Source organism: Crocodylus porosus, unplaced genomic scaffold, assembly GCF_001723895.1.
Source record: "Crocodylus porosus isolate Cpor-Errol unplaced genomic scaffold, CroPor_comp1, whole genome shotgun sequence".
Taxonomy (NCBI): Eukaryota; Metazoa; Chordata; order Crocodylia; family Crocodylidae; genus Crocodylus; species Crocodylus porosus.
The window spans coordinates 86,543,542-86,567,533 of NW_017728886.1; the positions used below are offsets into that span (position 1 = coordinate 86,543,542).

Sequence of the window (23,992 nt, forward strand, 5' to 3'; positions counted from 1 at the left end):
TTGTTACAAAAAGGATGGAGCTAGACTGTGTCTATGATTCTATTATTTGTTTTTAATTTTCTATTATTCTATTATAAAAATATATATGGAATAACTGCCACCTTTTTTGCTAAGCACAGCACATCCAGTGCTCTAAATGCGATGGGATCCTTTGTAGTAGGACAAGGACAAGTATGATCAGGTAATTCCAGCTCATCACAAGCATGCTCAGAACTACTTTAGGATTACACAAAACCACTTCAACTGTGGTGTTTCATAACTTCAAGTATTTGACTTTGAAACCTTATTAAGAACATTCTTTTTAGCTTTTCTAATTGAAATACACTATGGATAAGGTTAAAAGGAAAGTGGTGAAAAGTAATATAAAACTGTTGATAGTTATTTTCTCTTACCAGTAACTTAGGAGCCTAAAGAGATAAAAATTGTACCAAGTCAAAAGTCAAAACAAGAACAAAGTGCAATTTCTTAGTATGCTGTAAATTTAAAATGTACTAAAGTGGCCCGTGTATTTCTTTTTTTGAGTAGAAAGAAAATACTTATTATTAGTGATGGATTGGCGTGGGCGAGGGGAAAGGGGAGGACTAAGTAATAAGATACAGCTCCTTTTTTTTTTTTTTTATCTGCAAGGTTTTTACAACAACACGACAGTGTTTTACAATATAAAATACTGGTAAATCTCAAAGTATTCAGTATATAAACTATTTAATGTAGTAAACACTGAATGACCAGGAGAGCTATGGAAGGAATTAAAAACAAGCCAGTGCTACCTCTTTCATTTCTGTGCATTTTCGGACACAATCTTCCCTAAACAAACTGCTGAAGCCTCTTGCAACGCAGCAATTACAGGCCCAGAAATCAAATTACATTTGGATTACAAGTCAGACACTTACACATGTAAATACATCAAAATATCATTTGCATATGTAACTGCACATAAAAAGTAGTTGCTTGCCAAAAATTAAGCCCTCAACATAAACAAAATCTATTCAGCATGTTCAGTAGTTTATAAACTGTTATGGTTCCCTGATAAAGGTAGCAGTAATGAAACCTATATTAAGGGCTAAAAACACCTAATTAGAATTTTTAACATAATACTTACTAGTCAGTATACTTAGAAATGTCTGCCCCTTGAAATGTTATGAAAATAACATGGTTTGTTCAAGACAAAATATTCAGAAGGTGAACTATGCTTTGTAAGTGCTAAATAAAGTAAACTGGGAATAGTTTTCCCTTAGAAGTAGACTCAAAACAAGCTTGTTACATATTTACAAATGACTACAGGTTTCCCTCGCCAACCACGGTTTTGACTATCTATAGTTAATATTCTGTATGCCATACTGGCTACTACGGTATCGTTTTGAGTAACCAGTTTTCCACAGCTGCACATCAGCCTGCCAACCCCCTGGCCCTGCTCTGCCTCTCCTTCCCCCTGCCACAGCCCCTGCTCCCCCAGCCAGAGATGGCCCCAGCCCTGCCAGAGGTGCACACAAGTGCAGGGAGCTGCCCTACTCACAGTGCCCGCTCATCACTGTTCCCTGCTGCCTGGTTTCCCCCCTCCCCATGACCCGGTGCAGCAGGGAGCAGAGAAGCCACATGGGGATCTCCTTGCCCCGCGCCGCCCCAGCAACGTGCCTCCTGTGCCTGCCACTAGTTTGAGGGGTGCAGCCCCATGCTGCTGCCCTTAATACAGCCCTGCACGTCACCAGGGAAACACAGGGTGAGCAGCAGCAGTAGAGGAGATTCCCACACAGCTGTTCTGCTCCCTACCGTGCCAGGTCACAGGGGAGGGAAGCAGGTCAACAGGAGACAACAGCCCCGGCTGGGCTGGGTCATGGGACAACCTGAGCCCAGAGGGTCATCCACGTGTGTGGGCGTGCAGCTCCTGCTGCCACTGGGCTTGGATTGTACCACAACCCAGCCTGGCCAAGACTGCTGTTCCCTGCCGCCCTGCTTCCCTCCCCCAAAACCTGGCATGACAGGGAAGAGAGAAGCCGCATGGGGATCTCCTTGTTCATCATTCAGACAGGTAGGGGCCGGGAAGCGCCACAGTATACTGCGCAGGGCCAGCCGGCGCGTTCCTCTCCTCCCCTTCCTCTTCTCCCTCCCCCGGGTAAGAGATGAATGCACTGGGGATGACGCTGCCACCATGCCCTGGGTGTGTTCTGTCCCCGCCTGCCGGCACATACCCCTATAACCTGCCTAAGTACACCTAGGGGTATGCCTACACCTGGTTGACCACCCCATGTATTAAAGATAAGTAAAAATGATTTTTATACACTATACTGTACAGTACTCAAGCCCCTAACTCCATTTATCCCATAAGCCTTTAGTTTTACCAACTGTAGTTTTGCCAGCCACAGGAACTTTCCGGAACCTAACTTCCATGGTTGGGAGGGAAACCTGTATGCAGAAAACATAGTTCAGCTGAAACTTTCAGTTCAGAGAACAATAAATTTTATTTGCACTTCTGTTTGCAACCAACATACTCTATTTAATATAATGGAGTTCAACACAAAAGCAATGATGTTAAAATGGGGAAGTGTTCTTTAGGTTTGACATGTAAGGTTGGTTGGTTTGTTTTTTAAACATTGTATCAATCCTTGGATAGCTGAACAGGATACCCGGTGCTACCTTAAAGGTGTCTTCACGGAAAGCAAAACAGAGATCCTGTTTCTGCCCATTTCAAACAAAAGAGCACAAGATATGGATAATTTACTGAAATCTTCATAGTCTGCAACATAAAAAGACTTCTGCAAAACACAATGTCTGACACACCTATAAGAATTCAAGCTGCAACCCATTACTTATTCAAGCCTATCCTTCAAACCTGACGACTGGCAAGATGCTTCTTCCCAGCCTTCCTAAACGCTTCCCAAGTTCCTAAGAAGCCTCAAGCTAATAAACATCTAGCAAACAAGAGCAGGGAAGTCTGCTCCTGAAGAGAAAAAAACGCCCCTGGCTCCTACAAGCCAATGTCTCGCTATTTTCTGCCTCATTCCACAGCCTCCTCAGTTATAAGGAGCACATCCTCATTACTGTACACACAAACCTCCTAATCTCCACTTTATGTCCTCCCATCAGTCTCATTGTTGCATCCAAGCTTCTGAATACTTTCTAGTTTTAAGAACTATAAGAAACGGCAGGTGATTTTTAAATTATGCCCAGTTTTGGACAGAGACTCTTATCTACACAAGCTTCAAAAGCGTCTTGGAGATGAACAACAGCAGCATTCTTAGTAAAATCAGTCTGTAAAACCCCCCTAAGCTTATTCTGCAACCATAAATCCTGCACTTTTTAAAAGAAAGCTTAAATTCTGTAAAAGTAATGGCATAGATACTTCTGTATGTATTAAAGTACGTTAAAGTTCTCTTTGGTAATATTTGATACCCTGAATCTTATAAGATAAAACTAACAGAAGTACAACATCAGATTTTGTGTTCAAAGTTCAACACGTAAATTCTCAACTTGGAAGTGAAGCAAAAAAGGTGCAAGGCCACAGTTTTTCCAAGTATGTATATGAAAATGAGACAACAGATAATTCAAACGTTGCCACCTAGGGGATTAGAGAAACAACAATAACAATGCAGCCAAATGAATTTCAGTATTAACATTTTTATGTCAATGATTCCTGGTACTTAGAAACCAAACAGAACCAAAGTTGCGATTAAATTCCTAACAAGTGGATTACTTTATTCCTTGTATAAAATGTACATTTCTCTGATGCTGCATCTTAAACTCAGGATGAATAAGGAAACCTTTAATTCTGCTGCTACAGCTAAAGTAGTGTCAGAGAAGTTACAATTAATCAGTTATCTAGCAGCAGAAATACTAATGATGCTGAACTTTGTTTCTAAGAATTTCATTAGTTCAGCACAAGAATTGAATAGATCCATTGTGCTATCAACAATTCACTTATCCAAAGTAATTCAACTGAAGTTATATCCAGTGGTTTCAGTGGAGTTACAGCAGTATACAAGTGGAACAATTCAGGTCATACTGCATATTCACTATATATTAGAAGAGCAGCCAAACTGGTTTGTGGACCACATACAGCTTCCAAACAGTTTGAATGCATCTCCTGAAGAACTTAATTTAACAAATTATTACCTAACCTGGGGCACTGTACACAGAGCACTGGCTCTGGGACACTGTCTCGGGACATACACAGTTCTGTGCCCTGCAGGTCTGAGGCACATCAAGATATAGTTTATGGCTAGAACAAAGGTTCTCAAACCGTGGTCCGCGGACCACCACTATTCCACGAGCTCCATTCAGGTGGTCCACAGAAAGGTGACTTAAAACTAAAGCTGACAAACATCACACCAGACTCCCCAGAACTTTGCTCAAAAAACAAGCATATCCATCACATTAGAAAGGTAAGACTACCGATATTAAAATATGAGTTGTGTGCTTTGATTTGTAGAACAGAAATAAGTTTATTAAATGGTCTGCCAAGACCCTCAGCAATTTTCAAGTGGTCCGTGAAAAAAAAAGTTTGAGAACCACTGGGCTAGAAGAATTTGAAGGGATGGCCACATCCGGCATAATGCCTAAAGCACTCTTGCACTGTATAAATATAGGAGGACCTCAAATGAATATGTTTAAACCTGTTATATCACAGGGAAACTGCCAATGCTCATAAGAACTGAGGTTTCAAAACAGTGCACATTAATTAGCAAAAAAACCCTGCCGTATCTAACATGAAAATTATTTCAGCTGAGAACACTTATTTTGAAATGTAACAGGCTCCTGACACCACAGATTAGCGTTGCAGAGCTGATACAAACAACAAAAATAACTCATCTCAAGAGTATCAGGGAGTACTGATCACTGCATTTTTATAGAATTAACTAACATCACTAACAAGTTCATTTCCAAAAAAAAGGGCTGTAATTAAGCAAGTTAACAAATGCATTTGATAGTTTATGTCCAAGACCATGTCCACATGAAATGTCTGGGGAAAAGTAAGGGAGGTAAGAACTAAAATATTACTTTTATAGCAGGAGAATATTATACTGAAAACTTTAAAATATGGCAACAAAGCAAACAGACTCATTGTTTTAGTCTTAAAACACAAGAACAAGTTCAAGAAACTGGGTAGTATGCTATACTTTGCTGGAAATACGAAGTTACCGCAGAAGTGCTCTCATGTTGTTGTATAGGTTGTTACTATCTCACTATAAAAACATTTTTACTACTCCATAGTTTAGAAGTAGAAATGTATAATGTGTCCAAGACACAGGAAGGTTTAGTTCTGGAGTTCAAGATTTTAAAATTTTTTTATACTAATACTGTTTGTATTAGTTTTGGTAGGACTAGAATATTGTTGTAGACATGACAGTCTATAGCACAGACCAGAAGCATATTTTATACCCAAAAAGGCTGTTTAACATTTCTCCCAACCTATATATTTGGTACAATAAAGATACCACCAAAAAAGGCCCTTGCCTCTAGTACATTAGTTTTGAAATTCTGAAAAAAAATTATTCTAAATTTATTTTGTCCTTATATGACTTTGATATTAAAAATATAATTTTTGCAAGCTAGCAATTAAGTTCATAGCATGTTCTTCAGTTAACAGTTGTTAAAATCCTCAGAACAGATAGGAACTTTACACAAAAATAGCTATTTATTATGATGGGATAGGCAGGCATGAATACTAAATTGCTACCTTTAGCAACATTTTTCCAGACAAATTCACTGGGATAGCCCCCATTACAGAGGAGCATAATGCCAGAAAACCATCTGTTCCCTCTTCATGATAGCCCAAGAACTCCTGAAGGCTGAACTCCACAGAAAGAATTTCACAGAAATTTTTCCTTTGCATTGAATGCCGTATCTTTCTCTACTTCAAAGCTGGGATTCACCCAATAAAAGTTCTTTCTGCTCTTACGCAGTATATTTGATAGAATATTAAATATTCTGTTATTTGTAAAAGGAAAACTACTGAAAAAGTTTCAATACTTTTGTAAATTCCACATCAATAACGGCTTCAGCTTCACCTGAAATACTTATGTAAAGTAGATCTATGACTTAGTTGAGATAAATTTTTAATAATGTTTAAGTTTATTAGGAAGTAACCCTATGTTTTTATTTCTACATGTTGGTGAACTCAACTAGCCAGTAAATGTATGCATGCTAATTATCTTTTTTCTTTTTTATAAGTGGTTTCATTTTCCTTCCCTGTTTACAAGAATATAAGCCTACCAAGTAAAACAAAATCTGTAAGCAAAAAATAAATTACAAAAATTACGACATTAAGAAAACATAATACTCTCAAAAAGTTAATTACTGTTATTTTTTAAGGCTAAAAAGGACAACAGAATAAAGCTGTTTAGCAATATATGGGCAGAAGTAACCAAATTTAAAAAAAAGACTAGATAAATACTGCAAGATTTTTCACCCAGGAAAAATAAAGAGGTCATGCAGAATCAATGAGTTCCGGGTACAACTTAAGATAATTAAAACATACCAACTGGGTGCTAAGACAATCACCATGGTAAATACACAGAACTATTCACTGCTGCAGTTAACATATAACCTTTCCCTTCTACTAATACAAAAATATCAAGATCAGAACACAAGAATAAACAAAAAAAAAGAAACAAAACTCTTATATTTGAAAAACAAAGAGTATAAATTTAAGTTAAGGGGAATATAGTTTGAGAAATATGCTAACAGGAAACAATGTAGTGATGCAGTCCTATATCCTAAACATTAATTGTATTATGCATGCTGTAGCACTATATTAGCCTACGGGGAACATTAGTTTACTTCACGAGAAGAGATCAGAATACTGAAGCACAAAATAGCGAAGAATATCTGGTTAACTGCTTCTGGGAAAAACATGCTGGATGCATCTACACAAGGTGCTTTGAGCACAGTAGATTAATTCTACTGTGCATTAGCATGGTGGGCAAAGCCTGTACAAATAAATACATAGTAGATTTAATCTAATGCACAGCAACATCACAAAAAAAATTCGTCTACACTAAGCACAGTAGCGCTGATTATGGCACGTTAAGTTAGTACAGCAAAAGCTTTGTTATCTGGCACCCATAGGGAATGGGGGGTGCCGGATAACAAAATATGTTGGTTAATTGAGAGGCCCGAACAGACATCTTTGCCTGTTCAGGCCACCGCTTCTCCCGCCACATCGCTACCCCTCCCACAGGACAGGGAGGCAGGCCCCATACAGCCTGCTTTCCCCCAGGCCGTAGGGGCTCAGCAGCGCATGCTGCTTTGCCCCAGGCCGTAGGGGTCGGTGAAACCAGAAGTGCCATGGTGGGCAATTCTGGTTTCGCTTTTACCTTACAAGCCAGCATGCCGGTTAACAGAGCATGCTGGCTAGTACCTGTCATTACAGGTGCTAAGCTTAATGCACCGTAATCACAGAGCATTAATGAACATGTAGACTTGCCCACACCATGTTAGGTTGCAGGGGCGTTTTCACAGTGTTGTTTGATGGCAATAGTGCCATGTAGCAGTGAAAGAGATAAAGGAAGAGAACATACATGCTCACAAAAGTGGGGGGGGAAGGAACTACACCACACCCCTTGTAGACCTCTTGATCAAATATCATGCTAATAATACTGAAATACAAGTACAAAATTAAAAAAAAAATTAAGATTTCACCCTCCAGTTGACAGAAACTAAATTTCAGATTTTTGAGTCTTAGACTTATTAATTAAATCCTACTTTGGATTCTTCTACATTAAAGAAACACTGAAGCTTCAGCTGGCCACATGCCACACGTCAGCTGGCCATGTCAGCTCTGGATGAAGGAACTATTAGTTTGGCTAAATGGAACATATTGACTGAAAATTCCTAAGATTACACCAGCACTTCCAACATCCAAATGTCTGCCCTTTCTAAAAGCAGCAATGCAAGACAATGGTTTTGATCAGATTGCTAGGAAAGCGAAAACAATGTCAACAGATTCCTGCCAAGATCTTCAAAGTCTGGAGCATCCTAAAGGAAAGTTTCTGTATACCGCTACATATGACGAGCAAAACTGGCTAATAAGATAGGTAAACTTCTGATGGCTTAGTGGGATTTTGAAATTTTACCTCATCCATTGGCCACAGTAGTAAAGAGACTAAAAATTATGCAACTTGTTTAACCTAACACGATGAGGGTTTAGAATGCACTCTCTCTAAAATAGGGTGAACAATGAAAGGGAGATTATCTATTTAAACCAGAGGGTAATGCTGGCACACAAGAACAAATCAGAATAAATTTAGCACAAACAAATTTAGACTGGAAATTAGAAGAGTATAACCATTGTAGGAGCGCAGTTCTCAAACAGCCTTACAATAGCAGTGTAAATCACTTAACTAATTTAAGACAGACCTCCATAAACTTCTTATAAATTTAAAAATGTTAATATTACAACTGTTTGCAATAGCAAGGGAGATGCCTTCAGTTTGTGCCATCACGAAAAGTTAAATGAACTAGGACAATACAATGTTAAAATGCATCAAAATGTCTGTGCTGCCTTTTGATTTGTTTCCCTTCATATTTCATGGGGATGTCCAAACCTCTCCAGTCTCCCTGTAGTCAAGGATTATAAGAACAAGCAAAGAAACATAATAGATTGCTGGTTGTCAGAATTTGGTATTCTGTCTGAAAATGCTTCAGAAAAAAGAATAAGAGTTCTTACATACCAATAATAATATAACTTCCTAAGAGGTTTCTTCAAAAGTTTATTAGATAGCTAGTAGTTGGCTTAGGTCTTCAAACATATGGCTTTACGTTATTTATCTTCATCGGACTACACATGAGTTATGTTTAAATGCAAATAATTTCAGTACTTGATTTTTTTTTTAAGGATTGATTCATGCAGCACAATGTAACTGAGGAAAACTACTGAGTATTTTGGACAATCATGGGTGTGTGTGTGTGACATTTACCAAAAATATGGATTCTACATCAAATAGCCTGCTGTACAATAGGCATCCTTAGTATATATAAAGGTAATCTATTGTCACAAAACGTGTAACATTTGATGATTTAACAGAAAAAATGTGTGGGAGTGGGGAGGGGGAAAACAGATGCACACTACTCAGGCACAAGAAAGGCCACCCTCATCCCTGTAAATATCAGCTGAACTAAACTTCCCTATTTGAACTGCTACATTTAGTTTTTATCCACGATATGGATCTTCTAACTTTGAAAATCTAATAACCAACACGGCTACAACCAACAACCCAAAAACCTAACAACCAGGACATATTAAAAAAAAAGAAGATAGAGGAAAAACACAGATACACCGTTTTGTAATTTAAGGCAATGCACTCTCCTCCCAAAAATGTGCATGACAGCCCTACAAAAATAAAAGGGGGCACTGAGAACACATTTATGCTTCTGTTTTTCTCCTGAACACTTTGTTGGAAAGGGCATTTTGGTTATGCTTATTGATAGTGTAAATAAAAACGGAAATACATAGCAAGAAGCAGAAAACTGGTTATGTTTTCATTAAAAATATTATAATTTCTTTTTTCATAAGCAAGGAGTGCCTTACAACTGTAGCTATAGAGTGATGAAAGTTGTACTTTTAGTCAGAGGTAAAATTAAAACTGTAAAATTTAAAGAGAAGCCATGATGTCATGATACTGTCAGATACTGTAAAGACAGGTATTACACTACATATTGATTTCCAAATACTACCGCCTTGAAATCTGGAGGAAAAAATAATAATCACTTGCACTTTACTTTATAGTTTTTGTGAACATATGAAGAACCATTCAGTTTAACTAAAGGCACAAACGATTGTTATCGCTTAAAAAGACTGGTGCTCAATGTTCTTACCTTAGGTATGTCCCATATAAGAAGAACACTGACATCATTACTCCATTTAAAAGAAAGATCACAGCAACATAAAAAGAAGCCGGGTCACCTAATCCTTGGAAACAAACAGCAATTAATACATACATTGACCAAAATAAACTAAACTAACAAGACAAGGTATATCATGTTATATGCTTATCTATTCTAGCGAACACATCAGCATAACAGCATGTATACAGAAAGGAGCAAAGCAAGAGTTAAATTTTCTGACTGCTTATCATCACCAAGCTCACCAGGAGAGTCAGTAAGAGGAATGTACCCCCAGCAATAAGAGAAACAGAGTCATAATCCTCTGTTTGCGTCTCCTGTACACAGAGTACTATTACTGGGCAGGGAAAGCCTATTTTCTACTGTAGTATCTGTATGTTATCTTTATTTTCTATTTTTTCCCCATTTTTGGTTCAGGTAACTCAGCCAACCCAGACACACGTTTCCAACACAGAAGTCCACTTTCCTGTGATCAAAATAAATATTTGTCATCTGCGTATCTCACTTTACCCCATTTTAAGGAGATGCTTTCAGATTCATCATACTGCTACTCAGTTTCCCCTTTTATTCATACTGGTTGTGTGTCACACTAATAGATAAAGGGAAAACACTTCAAAATAAAAAAGCAGTACTGTAAAACCACGTAAGTCAGTAGGGTATGTCATGAGTAAGTGTAGCACTGACAATACTTTCAGACTTCATTTCAAGTTTACCGTATCCCTTTAAACAGTTGCCTGGTGATCCCTTTTCTTCTTAAACCTTCTCAAAATCACTATTCTTTCTCTTACCCTTTAACCAAAGTTCTCCTTCCATTATTTTATAAGGAGCCTTGAGATCCTCCACCAATACTTACTCTAATGATCCTGGTCTTTCTGTACCCCTTATTCTTCTATTCCTCATTATGCACATCACCTCTTTATAAACTTCCCACCTTCCCAAAATGATTTGCAATACAGGCAGCCCATATTCAAAGATTAACAAGGAAAAGATGACATGTGGGTCTGCAAAAGTTATTATATGCTGAAAAACTGTTAGGTGGAGGGGTTACCCAATATAGAAGAATGAGAAGCATTAATATTCTATTATTAAAAGCCAGGGCCTTCTGTCAAATGAAAACAGCCGAGATTCTGAATAAAGTACTTAAACTCTTTATGTAGATTAAAAACAGTGAAATATTAAGATTGCTTCAATCCTTTAAATTAAGTGACAAAAAGAAATATAATTCTACAATGTATTTGTATTTATATGTGTAAAAGACATCTTTCATTACAAAAATCAACAGAATGTTCCATTGCCAATGAATTTTTTTATGACAGTATCTAGTTTACAAGCTAATAGTCAGTACATTTCTCCAGATTTGTAATAGCACAGAGTAGAAGTATGAACATCCAACCTTGGCAATAAATCACAACAGATGTGAAGTCCTCACATCCAGTCAGGTTCCTCTTTAAAAGTCTGAATACCCAGAAAGTTAGCTGCAAAAGGATTCTCCCAGTGGTATCATTCCAGAAGAAAGCATTACAGCTCCTTTCTGAGACCTCTCGAAACAAGTTTTGGCACGGGGTAGTATGCAAAGGGAAGATCAAATATTAAATCTGAAGTTGTTTTTTTAATACGGCACTCCAGGAGGGTTGCTATAAAAAAATTAGACAACTGCAAAATTGTGTACAAGGCACTTCAGGCTTTAGAAGAAACAAAAACTCAGAGGTGGCAAAATCATCTTAGTCTACCCCCGCATCTTCCTAAAATGAAAGTTCTGTGCTGTGACTCTAAGACACATGGAGCAGAATCTCACCTTTAAAAGCTCCTCTTCCATGCTTTTCACACATTGCAGATTTGCTAAAACATACGCATGTAAAAATGAAAATGAGCCAATAATAAAACACCTGAACATCAATGCTTCTGAAATGCACAAAACCAGAAATATATGCTTGGATGGATGTGGTGGGGGGATAGTAATCCTACCTTCACAGCTTTCAATTGGTCTAAGCCCTTCTCCTCTGTTTACAGTCCAGCATGTCTTGGTCTGAATACCAAGAAAATCCATTACTGCTATGTATATGCGGTACCAGCTGGCTAGGACCACCTGTGTAGAAAACAGGATTTGAATTTTCTAACAAGAAAATTTGTCTGTGATTAGTATAATGCCCAAAAGAGCCTTTCATAGCATTCTACCAGTTTCTGACAGTTTAAGGTATCTTCAACCTTCTATAACCTAAGCAGTTTAGAAAATGATTCATTCATTTGGGAAATGATTCATAATGTAGCCCTACTAATCAGTACAGACTGAACATTATCCCTGCTTAAGTGTAGGAGTCTATTTATCCCATCAACCTAAAGTATTCAAAACCATGGAGAAATGTGATATATTTGAACATTTTATGTTAGGAGCTCTTAGCAGATATCCAAGAAGGTTACAAATATTACTCAGAAGGCATACAGAAAACAATCTTCTAAATAATGTATCCAAGTTACACTATGCATGCTCCACTAACCATCTACCCAGGTGCTTACAAAGGGATAGTTAACACACAGCTCAGTTATTGATATTGAATGTGCATCTATGTGGCCATGATGAACTCTGTGGTCTGTTTGGAACACAGTGAGAAAATGGAACAGGATAAGATACCTCTTGGACTGATCAGAGCAGTGGCAATGGCCTGAACCATGAGATTGCACCTCTAAGGTAAGCAGAATTTTCTAAGCAAGGAGTTCAGAATGTAACATAAGACCACACTTCCACAATGTCACCTTCAATCCAATTTAATAGATTTTGTAGGTAGTAATGAATTGAGTCTGAACACCTGATATCAGAACTATTACCCTTATTTTAGAGACGGAGAAACTGAGACATAAACATGCTTTGCTCACTGTCACACAAGAACCTAGCTGACCTAAAATACCATATTTTCTTGCATACAAACACCTTTAAGTAAAACATACACTTTGTTCTGGAAGATAGAATGTAGAAAAAAGGTTTTCCAGAGTCATGACGTTATCTCCTAGGATGTTACACTTCCTGGACACTTTGGGCATGTCCAGATGAGTGTGCATGTGCCTGTTGTGGTGTCTCAAACCAGTTTTAGATTGTTTGCCATGAACATACTATGGGTCAGGCTGCGCCATGCCACCACGAGGCTGTGCTGTAACAGACATGGCTCAGCTAGCTGCTGCTGCCACAGGGGGTGGCAGGGGCAGATGTGTGGTGGCCCCCTTCAAATCCTGCCACCTACACACAGTACATCCCCCCCCACATCCTACACACAACCCTCACATGAACCACCCCCTCCCCACCCCAGACACACACGTCCCCACCGCACTACACCCCAGTCCTGCAACCCTCTCCCTTGCAAACCCCACCCCCTCCATCTCATAATCTGCATGCCCAGCTGCCAGACAGGATAAGACCTCCCTGCAGGAGTTGTGGCTGCAGGGGCACCTGTCCCCACATCCTGGTTAGCCTAGGGAACTCTGATTTTTCTATGATAAAAAACCAAAAGCAAAGACTAAAGCAAATAGATATTTAGAATTTATTTTATTATGGTTATAGAAGCACTGGTAGGCTTCCAAACTGCTTTAATCTTGTAAATATATTAATAAAACATTGCCCAACTCATCTCTCTCACATATCTATATGAGAGTGGAGTTTTCTCTCATATATATCTATAGAGAGAAAGAAAGAGAGAGTTGTGTTTTGTTTTAATCATGGAAGAACACAGATTTGGGGGTATTTTAAAGAGTAAATTTGGAATTTTTTTTTAAATCAGAGAATTTGAAATTTTTATGCTAGGGAGGCAAGCGGCAGAACCCAGTCAGAGGAACCTGCCCTGGGCTGGCACCAGGGACGCAGCTGGAGGGCAAGGGCAAATAAGGTGGCTAACCTCCCGGTCATCTGGGGCCAGGAGGACACGCTTTGACAGTTTAAAGTAGGCCATCACACTGAGAACATCTTCCAGGTGACAGCTGCCCAGATGGCAGGGCAGGGGCACACTTGGCAGCAGTGCCGCACAAAGGCCAATTGTGCAGCCACAGCCCATTGGCAGCTGGCCCAGAGGTGCAGACAGCTGTGCTGCAGTGCTCATGCCACAGCCCAGGCAACTGTGCAGTCCCTAGCCAGGTCTTGCATGCATGTTGCCATGGGGCTGCAGGGGCTGCAGGCCCAAGGGGGCAGATGCTGTCACATGTGACAGCAGGTCATAGTCAGACAGCAGTCTACACTGCCGACTGCTGCAGGGGACACTCCAGGTCACAGCTGCTGCAGCAGCTCAGCTGGCATGGGGGGCTAGTTTCCCCATATGTCAACTGGCTGGGCCTCAGAAACTGCTGAGAACAAGTAGCCCTTAGCTCCTCACCAGGGCAGCTTTTTATACTGCTGGGGCCAGCACATGTGCTGGCCCCATCCTTCAGTTCCCCCTGGCTGCAGCTCCAGGAATAGCTGGGCAGGGTCAGTTTGTCTCAAGTGGCACAACTTGCCCCACACCAAAGTGCACATTCAGGCATGAGTGCCCAGGCACAAATCTCCAGCACAAATTTGTGCTGCTGCAAGCACACATGCTTACATGTGTGGACGTGCCCTTTGTGTTTTCAGGACTATTTTATGAGGCAACAGGAACTTTATGGCATGGCAGAAGATGCTTACTACCTCACCCAGATTGTCTCCTGGGATGCCACAGTTCCTAGACACATTGTGTTCCCAGGACTTACTCTATTTTACATATGATTAGGCCCCAGACCGTTGCACAGGCAACAGAAAAACCTACCGAGCCTAACAAGTGGGAGCCATCTTGGCAGCTACATGGCATACAAGGTGTTTCCAGACATGCTTCTTCCTCAGCAAATAAAACAGCTTTCCTGCTTAATACACACACCCAACATTTTTGGGAGAAGAATAAAGGTCTATATTATATGCAAGAAGATATGGTAAAACCCACCATACCTTTGACTCAGATCTGTACTTGAACCACAAAGCCATCCTTTTCCTATTTCCATAACAAAACAGCTAACTGGACTAGAAGAAAAAAGTGCATTAACAACACACCTGAGATTCATATCAATGAGACCAGTGATGCAATAGAGACAATTGGGGAAAAAGCATTATTCACAGGAAGAAAAACCCTGCCCTCCCTTTAAATCAGTGCAAATTTTGCCAGTGGAAACACAAATGCAAGCCAGATAACCCCAGATAACCTCATGTTTCCTTTCTTACTCTGCCATGAACACTCAGAAGAGAAAAATCAACTTAAAATTCTTAAATGTTTCCTCTTTTCAGCATAAGAGTTGTGCAAATATTACTTTCTGTAGGATACATCTACATCACTCAATTAATTATGTCATCAGGCACTGTGCATTTGGTCCCCACATGCTACCTGCCAAACTAGAAGTAGTTGAGCCACCTTCATGCAGCACTGCACACATGCTAACAGGTGCCACTGAGACGCATCAAGCCCAGAGAAAACAATACGATAATAATCCTAGATGTAGTTCTTATGGAGAGCATCCATATGAACATACCCTACCTACCAAGTCAGTCATTTATTAAAGACCTGGTGATGCACAAAAGCAAGCAACATCAGCCTCGCACTCTTTCAATGGAGGCAAAAAACGAACAGGAAAAAAATAAAAGTAGATTGCAACTACAGAGTAAGAAAAATTAAGATATGAAAAATGCCAGTTTGACTGCCACCTGCTTGCTGTGGATCAGGTAAATGCCAGTTGCAAACAAATCACAATGTGCAGCAGAACAGCTTCAGAAAGACAGGACAATAGAATACAGTACTTAAGCTTAGTGTTATTAATGACTGCATATTTCAGGGAAGATTTCTTTCTGTTTTATAGCACTACATAGAAGCACTTACATTTTAAAACAAATATTAAAGTTAAGTTAACCAGGAATTTTTTTCACTGGTACAGGCCTTTCTTTCAAAACATAACTTACCTCTGGGTAAAGGTTGAACCTTTTTAATGTGTTAATCACCAGAGGGTATTCGGTTAACCTGTCATTCATCATTTCCCATACTCCATTAAAAAAAGATGGTGCCTCAATAACAGTTTTGAAATAAGAATAATAAAGACCCTACAGGGAGGACAAAAATTTCATAGTGATTAATCAAACAGTACCTTCTAACATACTGCGCTATGCAAGAGTCTTTCTTTTAAGTGAAATTCTGTACAACAGTAAGACAGCTTCTAGGTTCCATCATGTTAATACTACTTTAAAACATCCAAAAAAAAAAAAAAACTTGTCTCAAAAGAGGTCTAGAATGTTATGAAACAGCTTATGTAAAATACCCTATTTAGCTAAAACACTTTTTGTAAACAAAGATGCTCTCATTTTTAGACTGCAGGTAATACCAGCTTAAGTTAATGCTTCCTTACAGGTCCCAGACAGCAATGTAGTATACAGTGTTTTCCAATTCTTGGTACAGAATAAGACTGCAGTACCAGGGAAAGTTATCTCTGAGTTAATTTCCACTTCTGATTTGTATTTAATTCTGTAACAATATTAATTTGAAATACCTTTTATATAAATCTTAAGTTTTATAAATGTTATAGTACCATGCATTTGAAGTAAAAAACCTTGAAGATCCAATAAAAATTATGTTCATATTCACCCTCAGTTTATAAATCAGTCAACATATTGGTACCTCAAAAACATCATATAATATAAAGCTACTTACAGAGCTTTTTTTTTCTTGCCTCACCATTTTTGCTCATTGTGAAATTTAGGAAGTTACACAATCATTTTGGTGCAAGCAAAAGCATCCAGGCTAAATACCACTTTGTTTAAATTGTTGAGAAATAGGAAAAAAAAAATCTAACCATTTCAGTACGAAAAGCCATTTCTCTTTCCAGCGTTGACAGGTGAGAAAAGTGACGGTCATTTTCAAAAATAGTCGTTATGTGGTACCTGCAAAAAATTAATAAATAAATAAAGCCTCAAAAATTAAACTGAAGTTTACAAACCTGTATCAATATATACAAACCAAGAACTCCTTAGTACACATTTGCACATCGGAAAACACAGCAGATCTAATGCAGCTGTAATTCAGTCTGGTCTCATACATCTGATTAGATTCCAGTCTCCTTCATTCACAAAATCCCTTTTAAGTGTGTTAATTGAAAAATATATAAATGCAAATTTATAAGCATCTCTCTTTCAATACTCCAATAAAGGAAATGCAGAAACTTAAAAATCAAAGTTAAGTACTATTGAAATCAGCACATTTGTCCTTCAGGAAAGGAAATAGCAAAGTATGCCTGCCAAATCAATTAATGGAATGGATTAAAAAAAATTATGCAGACACTGAAATGAAATGGAAGTATTCTATGTCAATTATAAATTAGTATAAAAATATAAAAAGATAAGTTTATCAACAAATAAAGATACATGTCTTGAAAATCCCTTTTGATTGGGTAAATATATGACTTCTGCCAGTATGCTATGTAGGGCTGGAAGAGTGCTGGCTCCCTTCCCATACAGGCAAGGAAAGGAGAGAAAAGGAACTAAGTAGGCCAAATATCAGTGTTCTTGTGTTGTGGGGTGAGAAGGCTGCAAGAAATATTTTACAGTTCTAAAAGTGTTGTTTTGGGCTTTCTTTTTTGAAGAAGGTGGTGATGGCAACAGAACAGCTACTTCCCTCCTAACTAGAACTACTGTACCCACTTTTTTTTCTTTAAACACAGTTATTGCTCCTCTTAGAAGGGAATGGGTTGAGTTGGAAGACGGAGCATATGGATTATTAGGTATATCAGAAGCAGTTATCTATATTTTTAAGGTGTATATCCTGCCTTATGCAAAAGGTTCAGAGAGGCTTGTAATAAGCAAACAACACATGGGAAACACCCCAAACACCACCCAAAGAGGAAAGACAGTGAATTTCTGCAGTAGAAATGGAAATGAATGCAAAATCCAAGCATTCCTTTCTCGGGCAAAATTTAAAGGTGGACCTAAAGGATAACTGGAGGGCCCTGAAAAATCAATTGAGATTCTTCCCCTACCATTCAGTGAAAATGACCATCTTTGGGAACATAATCCAGCAGCAGGTGTCTGTCACCCATATAGGAGAAATGCCACTTGGTCAAAAAGTTTTGGAGAAATCTTACAAGCCAAGGGAAAAAAAATAAAAAAGGTGATTCCTGTAAAGAGGAAGGTTCTCCTTTGAAAGAGAAGTATGGAGATAATTAATAAGTCTATCACATTTGTAACATTCAAATGAGATAATTCAAGTTGTTTTAAAAATGAATGAGAACTATTACCACCATATTGACATCAAACAAAAAGTAACCTTACCAGTGTAAAACTCCTGCAAAAGCAGCTGTAAGGAAGAAAGACAAAAAAAAAGGAAGAAAGAGTTTAGTGACATCACTGTTAAACAATCAAATTTATATATTGTCATCAGGATTAAGACATACTGTACAGAAGCATGTTTCTCTCTGGTACACAGAAATAAGGCACAAGATGCTCCTGTTCTACCATGCTCCCACTCACCTATCTAGGCTACCAGAAAAACCAGTGCCAGAACAACTGCCACCACCAAATTACAAGAGCACATGCACACCCACACTTTCTGGCCATTCTACCTGGCCACAGTCAACAACTGTGTCACAAGAGCATAAAGTGTACCCTGGGAAAGCACCTGCTGCTGAAGGAACTGTGGCAACCATCAGAAGACTCAGAAAGTGAGGATAGACACTATCAGATGCCAAAAAGTGGCTGTTTAATAGAAACATAGCCTTCAACTCTGACATGGCACACTTCAAAACACAGCAACATGGCAACACAAGTCATTCAGTTATAGACACTGTACTACTGGTGTTTTGTACTGTATAAAATCCAGAGAAAAAACAAAAAAAAAAAAGAATAATTAAAAGGAAAATCCAAGCATAAACAATACCTGTGTATAATGTTAAGGAAAAAAAACCTACCTAAAATTACAAGTCTGCCTAGGACTACAAACCGTACATTTACCTTCCCCCTCCCCGACAGCAAACAAAACATAGCTGAAATGCATCTGTGCCAGTAAGTACACACTGCTTTTGAAAAAGTTTTCTTAAATAGAAAAACCTTATATTAGTCATAGAAATTTATAATTGTATAAATTACTCTTCCTCCACCACCCAGAAGACTGTCCTTTCAGTCACTGGTCCTTTAAAAAAAAGGACAATAAAGAGGATGGAGAGCATAATTCATACTATGCTTTTAAATGTAATACATCTGAGATTTATACAAGCACATGTGGAATTGGTTACATACAAAAATTATTCAGCATAACAGAACCCACATTACATTCAATGTCATGCTCTGGAATCCTAGAAAGTTAGGGCTAGGAGGGACCTCAGGAGGTCATCTAGTCCACCCCCTGCTCAAAGCAGGACTTAACTAGATCATCCCAGCAAAGCTTTGACTAGCTGGGTTCCCCCCCAAAGGATGGAGCTTCCACCATCTCTCTGGGTAACCCATTCCAGGGTTTACTACCCTCCTAGTGAGAAAAATCTTCTTAATATCTAACCTAAACTTCCCTTGCTGCAACTTGAGACCATTGCTCCTTGTTCTGCCATCTGCCACCACTGAGAACAGTCTAACAGTCTAACTCCATCCTCTTTCAAACCCCCTTTCGGGTAGTTGAAGACTACTAAGTCTCCTCTCAGTCTCCTTTTCTCTAGACTAAACAAGCTCAGTTCCCTCAGTCTTTCCACACACGTCATGTCCCTGTCACAGGGCACTTCTGCGCCCTGCTCCTAGCGAGGTTATGAATTTAAGGGGGGAGGTGTGTCGCAGGGCACTGAAGTGCCTGCTCCTAAAGAAGGACAGGTATGCGTTGCCGGGGCAACCACAGGGGTCAGCTGACTGGAAGGGGGCAGGGCCTGGCCTATATAAACAGCCTAGGCTGAAGCCAAGCAGGCAGTTTCCTTCTGGCAGCTGAGGAAGAGAGAGCTCTGCTGAGAGTAGGCAGAGTTGAGAAGCCTGATGGCCTGAGCAGCTTATGGGCAAGGATACCAGGTAGAGGAACCCCTGGCAGGGATGGAAATGACTTAGGGTTAGAGTTTTAGCCAGGAGGCTTGGGTTTGAGTTAGGGCCAATTGGCTGATAATTTTTGTTTGTTTTACACCGGAGGACTGGGTGAGGCTGTAGGGGTTGGAGGAGGCCTCATGGGAGCTCCCCAGTAGTGGGGGGGTTCCTGGTGTCAGAGAGGGCACTGCGTTTTGGGGTGTCCTGACCCCAGCCCCAGTGTAGGCAGCATCGGGAGGAGCCCACTGGGGTGTAGGACCCAGAAAGAGGGTCTGGGGGCCAGGTAAGGCCAAGGCCGCCTGAGCCCTATTGAGCAAGGCCCCAGTGTGGGTGTGAGCGTGAGCTCGGAGCAAGGCCCCAGTGTGGGAGATCGTATCGGGATAAGCCCCAGGGAGGGTGCACACAGGCCCCAGTGCGGGCCGGAATCACACAAGCAAGGCCCAGGGAGGGTATGAGCACGAGAACAGAAGTTCTCCCGATCAGGGAGGGTGATCGGGAATAAGAGGCCCCGGAGAGGGTAAGCGTTAACAAGAATAGACTCAACAACGTCCAGGACATCTGAGAGGCTTGGGGCGTGGTATTAGGGGTGGTAGGAGCCACGCATAGCCCTGTGGCAGGAGTGCACAGCATCATCGGTAGGCGGGGTACCAGCAGGAGTATGCCAAGGGGTACTGTGTTCAAGGGTGTAAAAGGCAGCCTCCTTTAATACTTTTGTCATCAAAGACGTGGCGGGCGGGAATGAGGGTGCAAGGGTACCCGCTTGGCACGGTAGCGGGCACCAGGAGAGATCACGGCCGCTTCTGGGTCCCCTGCCCTGTGACAGTCCCCCAGCCCCCTCACCATTTGTGTTGCCCTCTGCTGGACCCTCTCTGATTTTTGTCTACGTTCTTTCTGCAGTGACAGGCCCAAAACTGAACACAGTGCTCCAGATGTGGCCTCGTAAGTTCTGAATAGAGGGTAATAATTATGTACTTTCCTTGACCTACTGGCAACACACCTACCAATGGAGCTTAGTATGCCATTGGCCTTCTTGGCATAAAGGGCACACTGCTGGCTCATATTCAGCTTACTGTTCACTGTAACCCCCAGGTCCTCTGACACCCGCAGTGTCAAAGGTTTTTGTACTGATGTTGTTTACACATGATCTTGTGAAGAGGCTGAAACTTTTGATGGCAAGAGAAGACAATAAAATCTGAGCACAGCTCCGGGTAATCATATTAGCTGTGTCAGCAACATAAGAGCTAATATTTAATTCATCAACTTTAAGCACATTTAACTCTAAAACCTAAAGAAAGGAGCTGTTCACACCCTCTTTTAGATATCCCTTCAGTCTGTTTGCAGGGTCAAGTTTTTCACTATTTCATATTCAGAAACATTTTTTGGTTTTCTCCACAACCATGAGAGAATGTTTAATAAGAAAGCTTACATACTGAAACACAACTACATGACAAAAGTAGATTCTGTTACAAATTCTGTAGTGTAACAAACAGACTACAAAGAGTTAGACCCACTAACTTTAAAAAGAAGCCTCTTTACCTAACATGCCCACAAAATGATAACTATGAAGAGAAAAGATTCATACAATTAGAGACAACCTGTAATTTTTTTACAATGCATTAAATATGTAGGATAATTTTGACAGCATACATATTAAAAGCAAAGGATTGAAATCACACTTGACTTCATTAAGAATAGCATCTATATTTCATAAGGCAGCAATATTTTAAAATGTGTTCTTTCATCATGTAGAAGTTCTACTGAAATCAGTTTCTGAAGTTAATGTATTATTGGTATTAACTGAGGATACATTCAATTAGGTTGGTTCTTACAGAAATTTATTAGAGATGTTTATTCAGCTTCAACTATGCCACTCTTCATTATATGCATGTAAAAGGAGTAGTTTCTACTGTGTTACAATCTTTCCTTAGTATCTACAGGTCAAGAGATAATGGGAGAAATTCTGGTCTGGACTAGCCAGAGCCTGGAATAATTTCATTGACTTTAGTGTGTCTGGACAAATTTCATGGATGTAAGTGGAAAATACATGCTCTTATTTGGAATATATACCTAAAGCCCTTTTACACATGCTTGACCTTAGAACAATTATTCATTTGCTTAAGAAAACTCACATACTTAAAGTTAAATATACTGACACCTGTCCCCCTTAGGATGTGGCCTAATTATGATGCAAAATGCAACTTTAATTTCAGATTTTATTGTTTTGCACCTAGATTTTATCCTATATAAACAATCTATTTCAAGAAGACCTAAATGACATACTAGAAACAGTCTACTAGAAAAAAGCACAAAACAATTTTGTGACTGAAATATGATAAACGAAAGAAGCCATTCTTATATAGTCACATTATAGTAAACTGATCTGTCAAGAGAATAGCAAAGGCTAAGATGTCATCATGACAATCAATAAAACTTTAGAGCGCAAATGGCTACACAAGGCGTTACTGTGTATTTATTTAGTACTTGTATTAGTGAGTACTAAATAAGTGCGCAGTAACTGGAGCTACTGCGCAGCAGTGCTAGCTAATATCATTTAGGTGACACTACTGCGCAGTAACCTAATAAACACAGTATTTTTCAGCTACTGCACAGTTAGTATCTCATGTAGATATGCCAAGTAGGTAATTTACACCTTCACAGATTCTAGAAAGTATACTACAATTCTGTCTTTAAATGTAATGGAAAGAATAAGGGCTCCCTACAATTGATGCTAAACCTATAAATATTTAGGAGAGAAAGATTCTAAGATTTTCCATAAGCTGCACTCCCAATAAACAAACTAATAGTAATCAGTTTTTTAAAAGCAAGGATGACTAAAGCTGTTGGCTGGTAAGCACTCAAATCTAGAAATTTCAGAGGGAAAATATTCTAGGGGAAAGAACTAACAAACACAGCACACTATTTCCAGTTAAAGTGTCTTATAATTTGAAAGTAGGTCCTTAAAGATTACTGTAGCCAAAGAAGTTGTCAGGTATTTCTATAAAGCAGATGTTGATGAAACCAGAAATATTTATAGCAGCATGGATGTTTTATAAGAATAAATAAGTATAGCAATTACACCTCAAGATTCAATTGTCTGCCTGTTCTGTTGTCATGACACATTTCAGCTCTAAATATTCCATGCTGCCTGCCTAATCTCCTCCAAAGTTTCAGTGGAACAAAATATTCTTAATCCCTAATTTAATGGTTGTTTCAAGTTGTTATGTTTTTTAAATAGTTATTAAGTTTCAGTTTGAGAGGATCCTGCATGTCAGTGGCCACATGTACACATTTGCTTTACTGCCGAATAGACTAGCTGCAGAGTAAAGTATCACCATCTACACATGCAACACTATTAAATCACAGTACACAAATTTACACCACAGTAAAATAGTACTTTCGGAGACATCAAGAGGGATATGCACAACATGGAGAGGGCCACTCACATGATCGGGGGAACAGGGCAAGCCCTATGAGGAGAGGCTACGGGACCTGAACCTATTCAGCCTCCACAAGAGAAGGCTGAGGGGGGAATCTAGTGGTCTGTTACAAACTAGTCAGAGGGGACCAGCAGGCACTGGGGGAGTCCCTGTTCTCCCAAGCACTACCAGGAGTGACTAGGAATAATGGTCACAAGCTGGCAGAGGGCAGATTTAGACTAGATATCAGGAGGCGCTACTTCACTGTCAGGGTGGCTAGGATCTGGAACCAACTTCCAAGAGAAGTGGTGCTGGCTCCTACCTTGGGGGTCTTTAAGAGGAGGCTACACGAACACCTTGCTGGGGCTGTCTGACCCCAGTACTCTTTCCTGCCATGGCAGGGGGTTGGACTCGATGATCTACTCAGGTCCTTTCCGACCCTACAAACTATCAATTACAGTGATTAAACACATGTGTAGATGCTGACCACAGGTGTAAATTGCACCCAGTCAGCTCAGCCACGGGGAGAATCCTGCCTACCGCCTAGCCACATGGCTCCACACTTTCAGCACCCTCGTACCCCAGTCAGCCCCTCCAGTACCCAACACCACCCAGAGCAAGCAGTTGAGTGGCCCTAGTGTAAACTGCTCTCCCCTGGCTCAAATTGTTGTTGTCCCGTGTACATGCTGTGCCCAGGAATAGTTTATTCCAGCTCAAACTGCTCCGAATT

The 23,992-nt window shown here is 39.8% G+C and overlaps 1 protein-coding gene across 1 annotated transcript in view; it reads right to left on the reverse strand.

Moving 5' to 3' along the window:
* The window catches only part of DPY19L1 (dpy-19 like 1), an 86,525-nt gene that overhangs the window by 57,130 nt on the left and 5,403 nt on the right, over positions 1 to 23,992 (reverse strand). The window contains exons 3-7 of the mRNA XM_019538528.1: positions 18,128 to 18,152; positions 16,657 to 16,744; positions 15,773 to 15,910; positions 11,803 to 11,923; positions 9,811 to 9,904 (exon numbers count right to left, since the gene is read on the reverse strand). Coding sequence (XP_019394073.1) covers positions 9,811 to 9,904; positions 11,803 to 11,923; positions 15,773 to 15,910; positions 16,657 to 16,744; positions 18,128 to 18,152 — 466 coding nt within the window. The remainder of the gene's footprint in view (positions 1 to 9,810; positions 9,905 to 11,802; positions 11,924 to 15,772; positions 15,911 to 16,656; positions 16,745 to 18,127; positions 18,153 to 23,992) is intronic.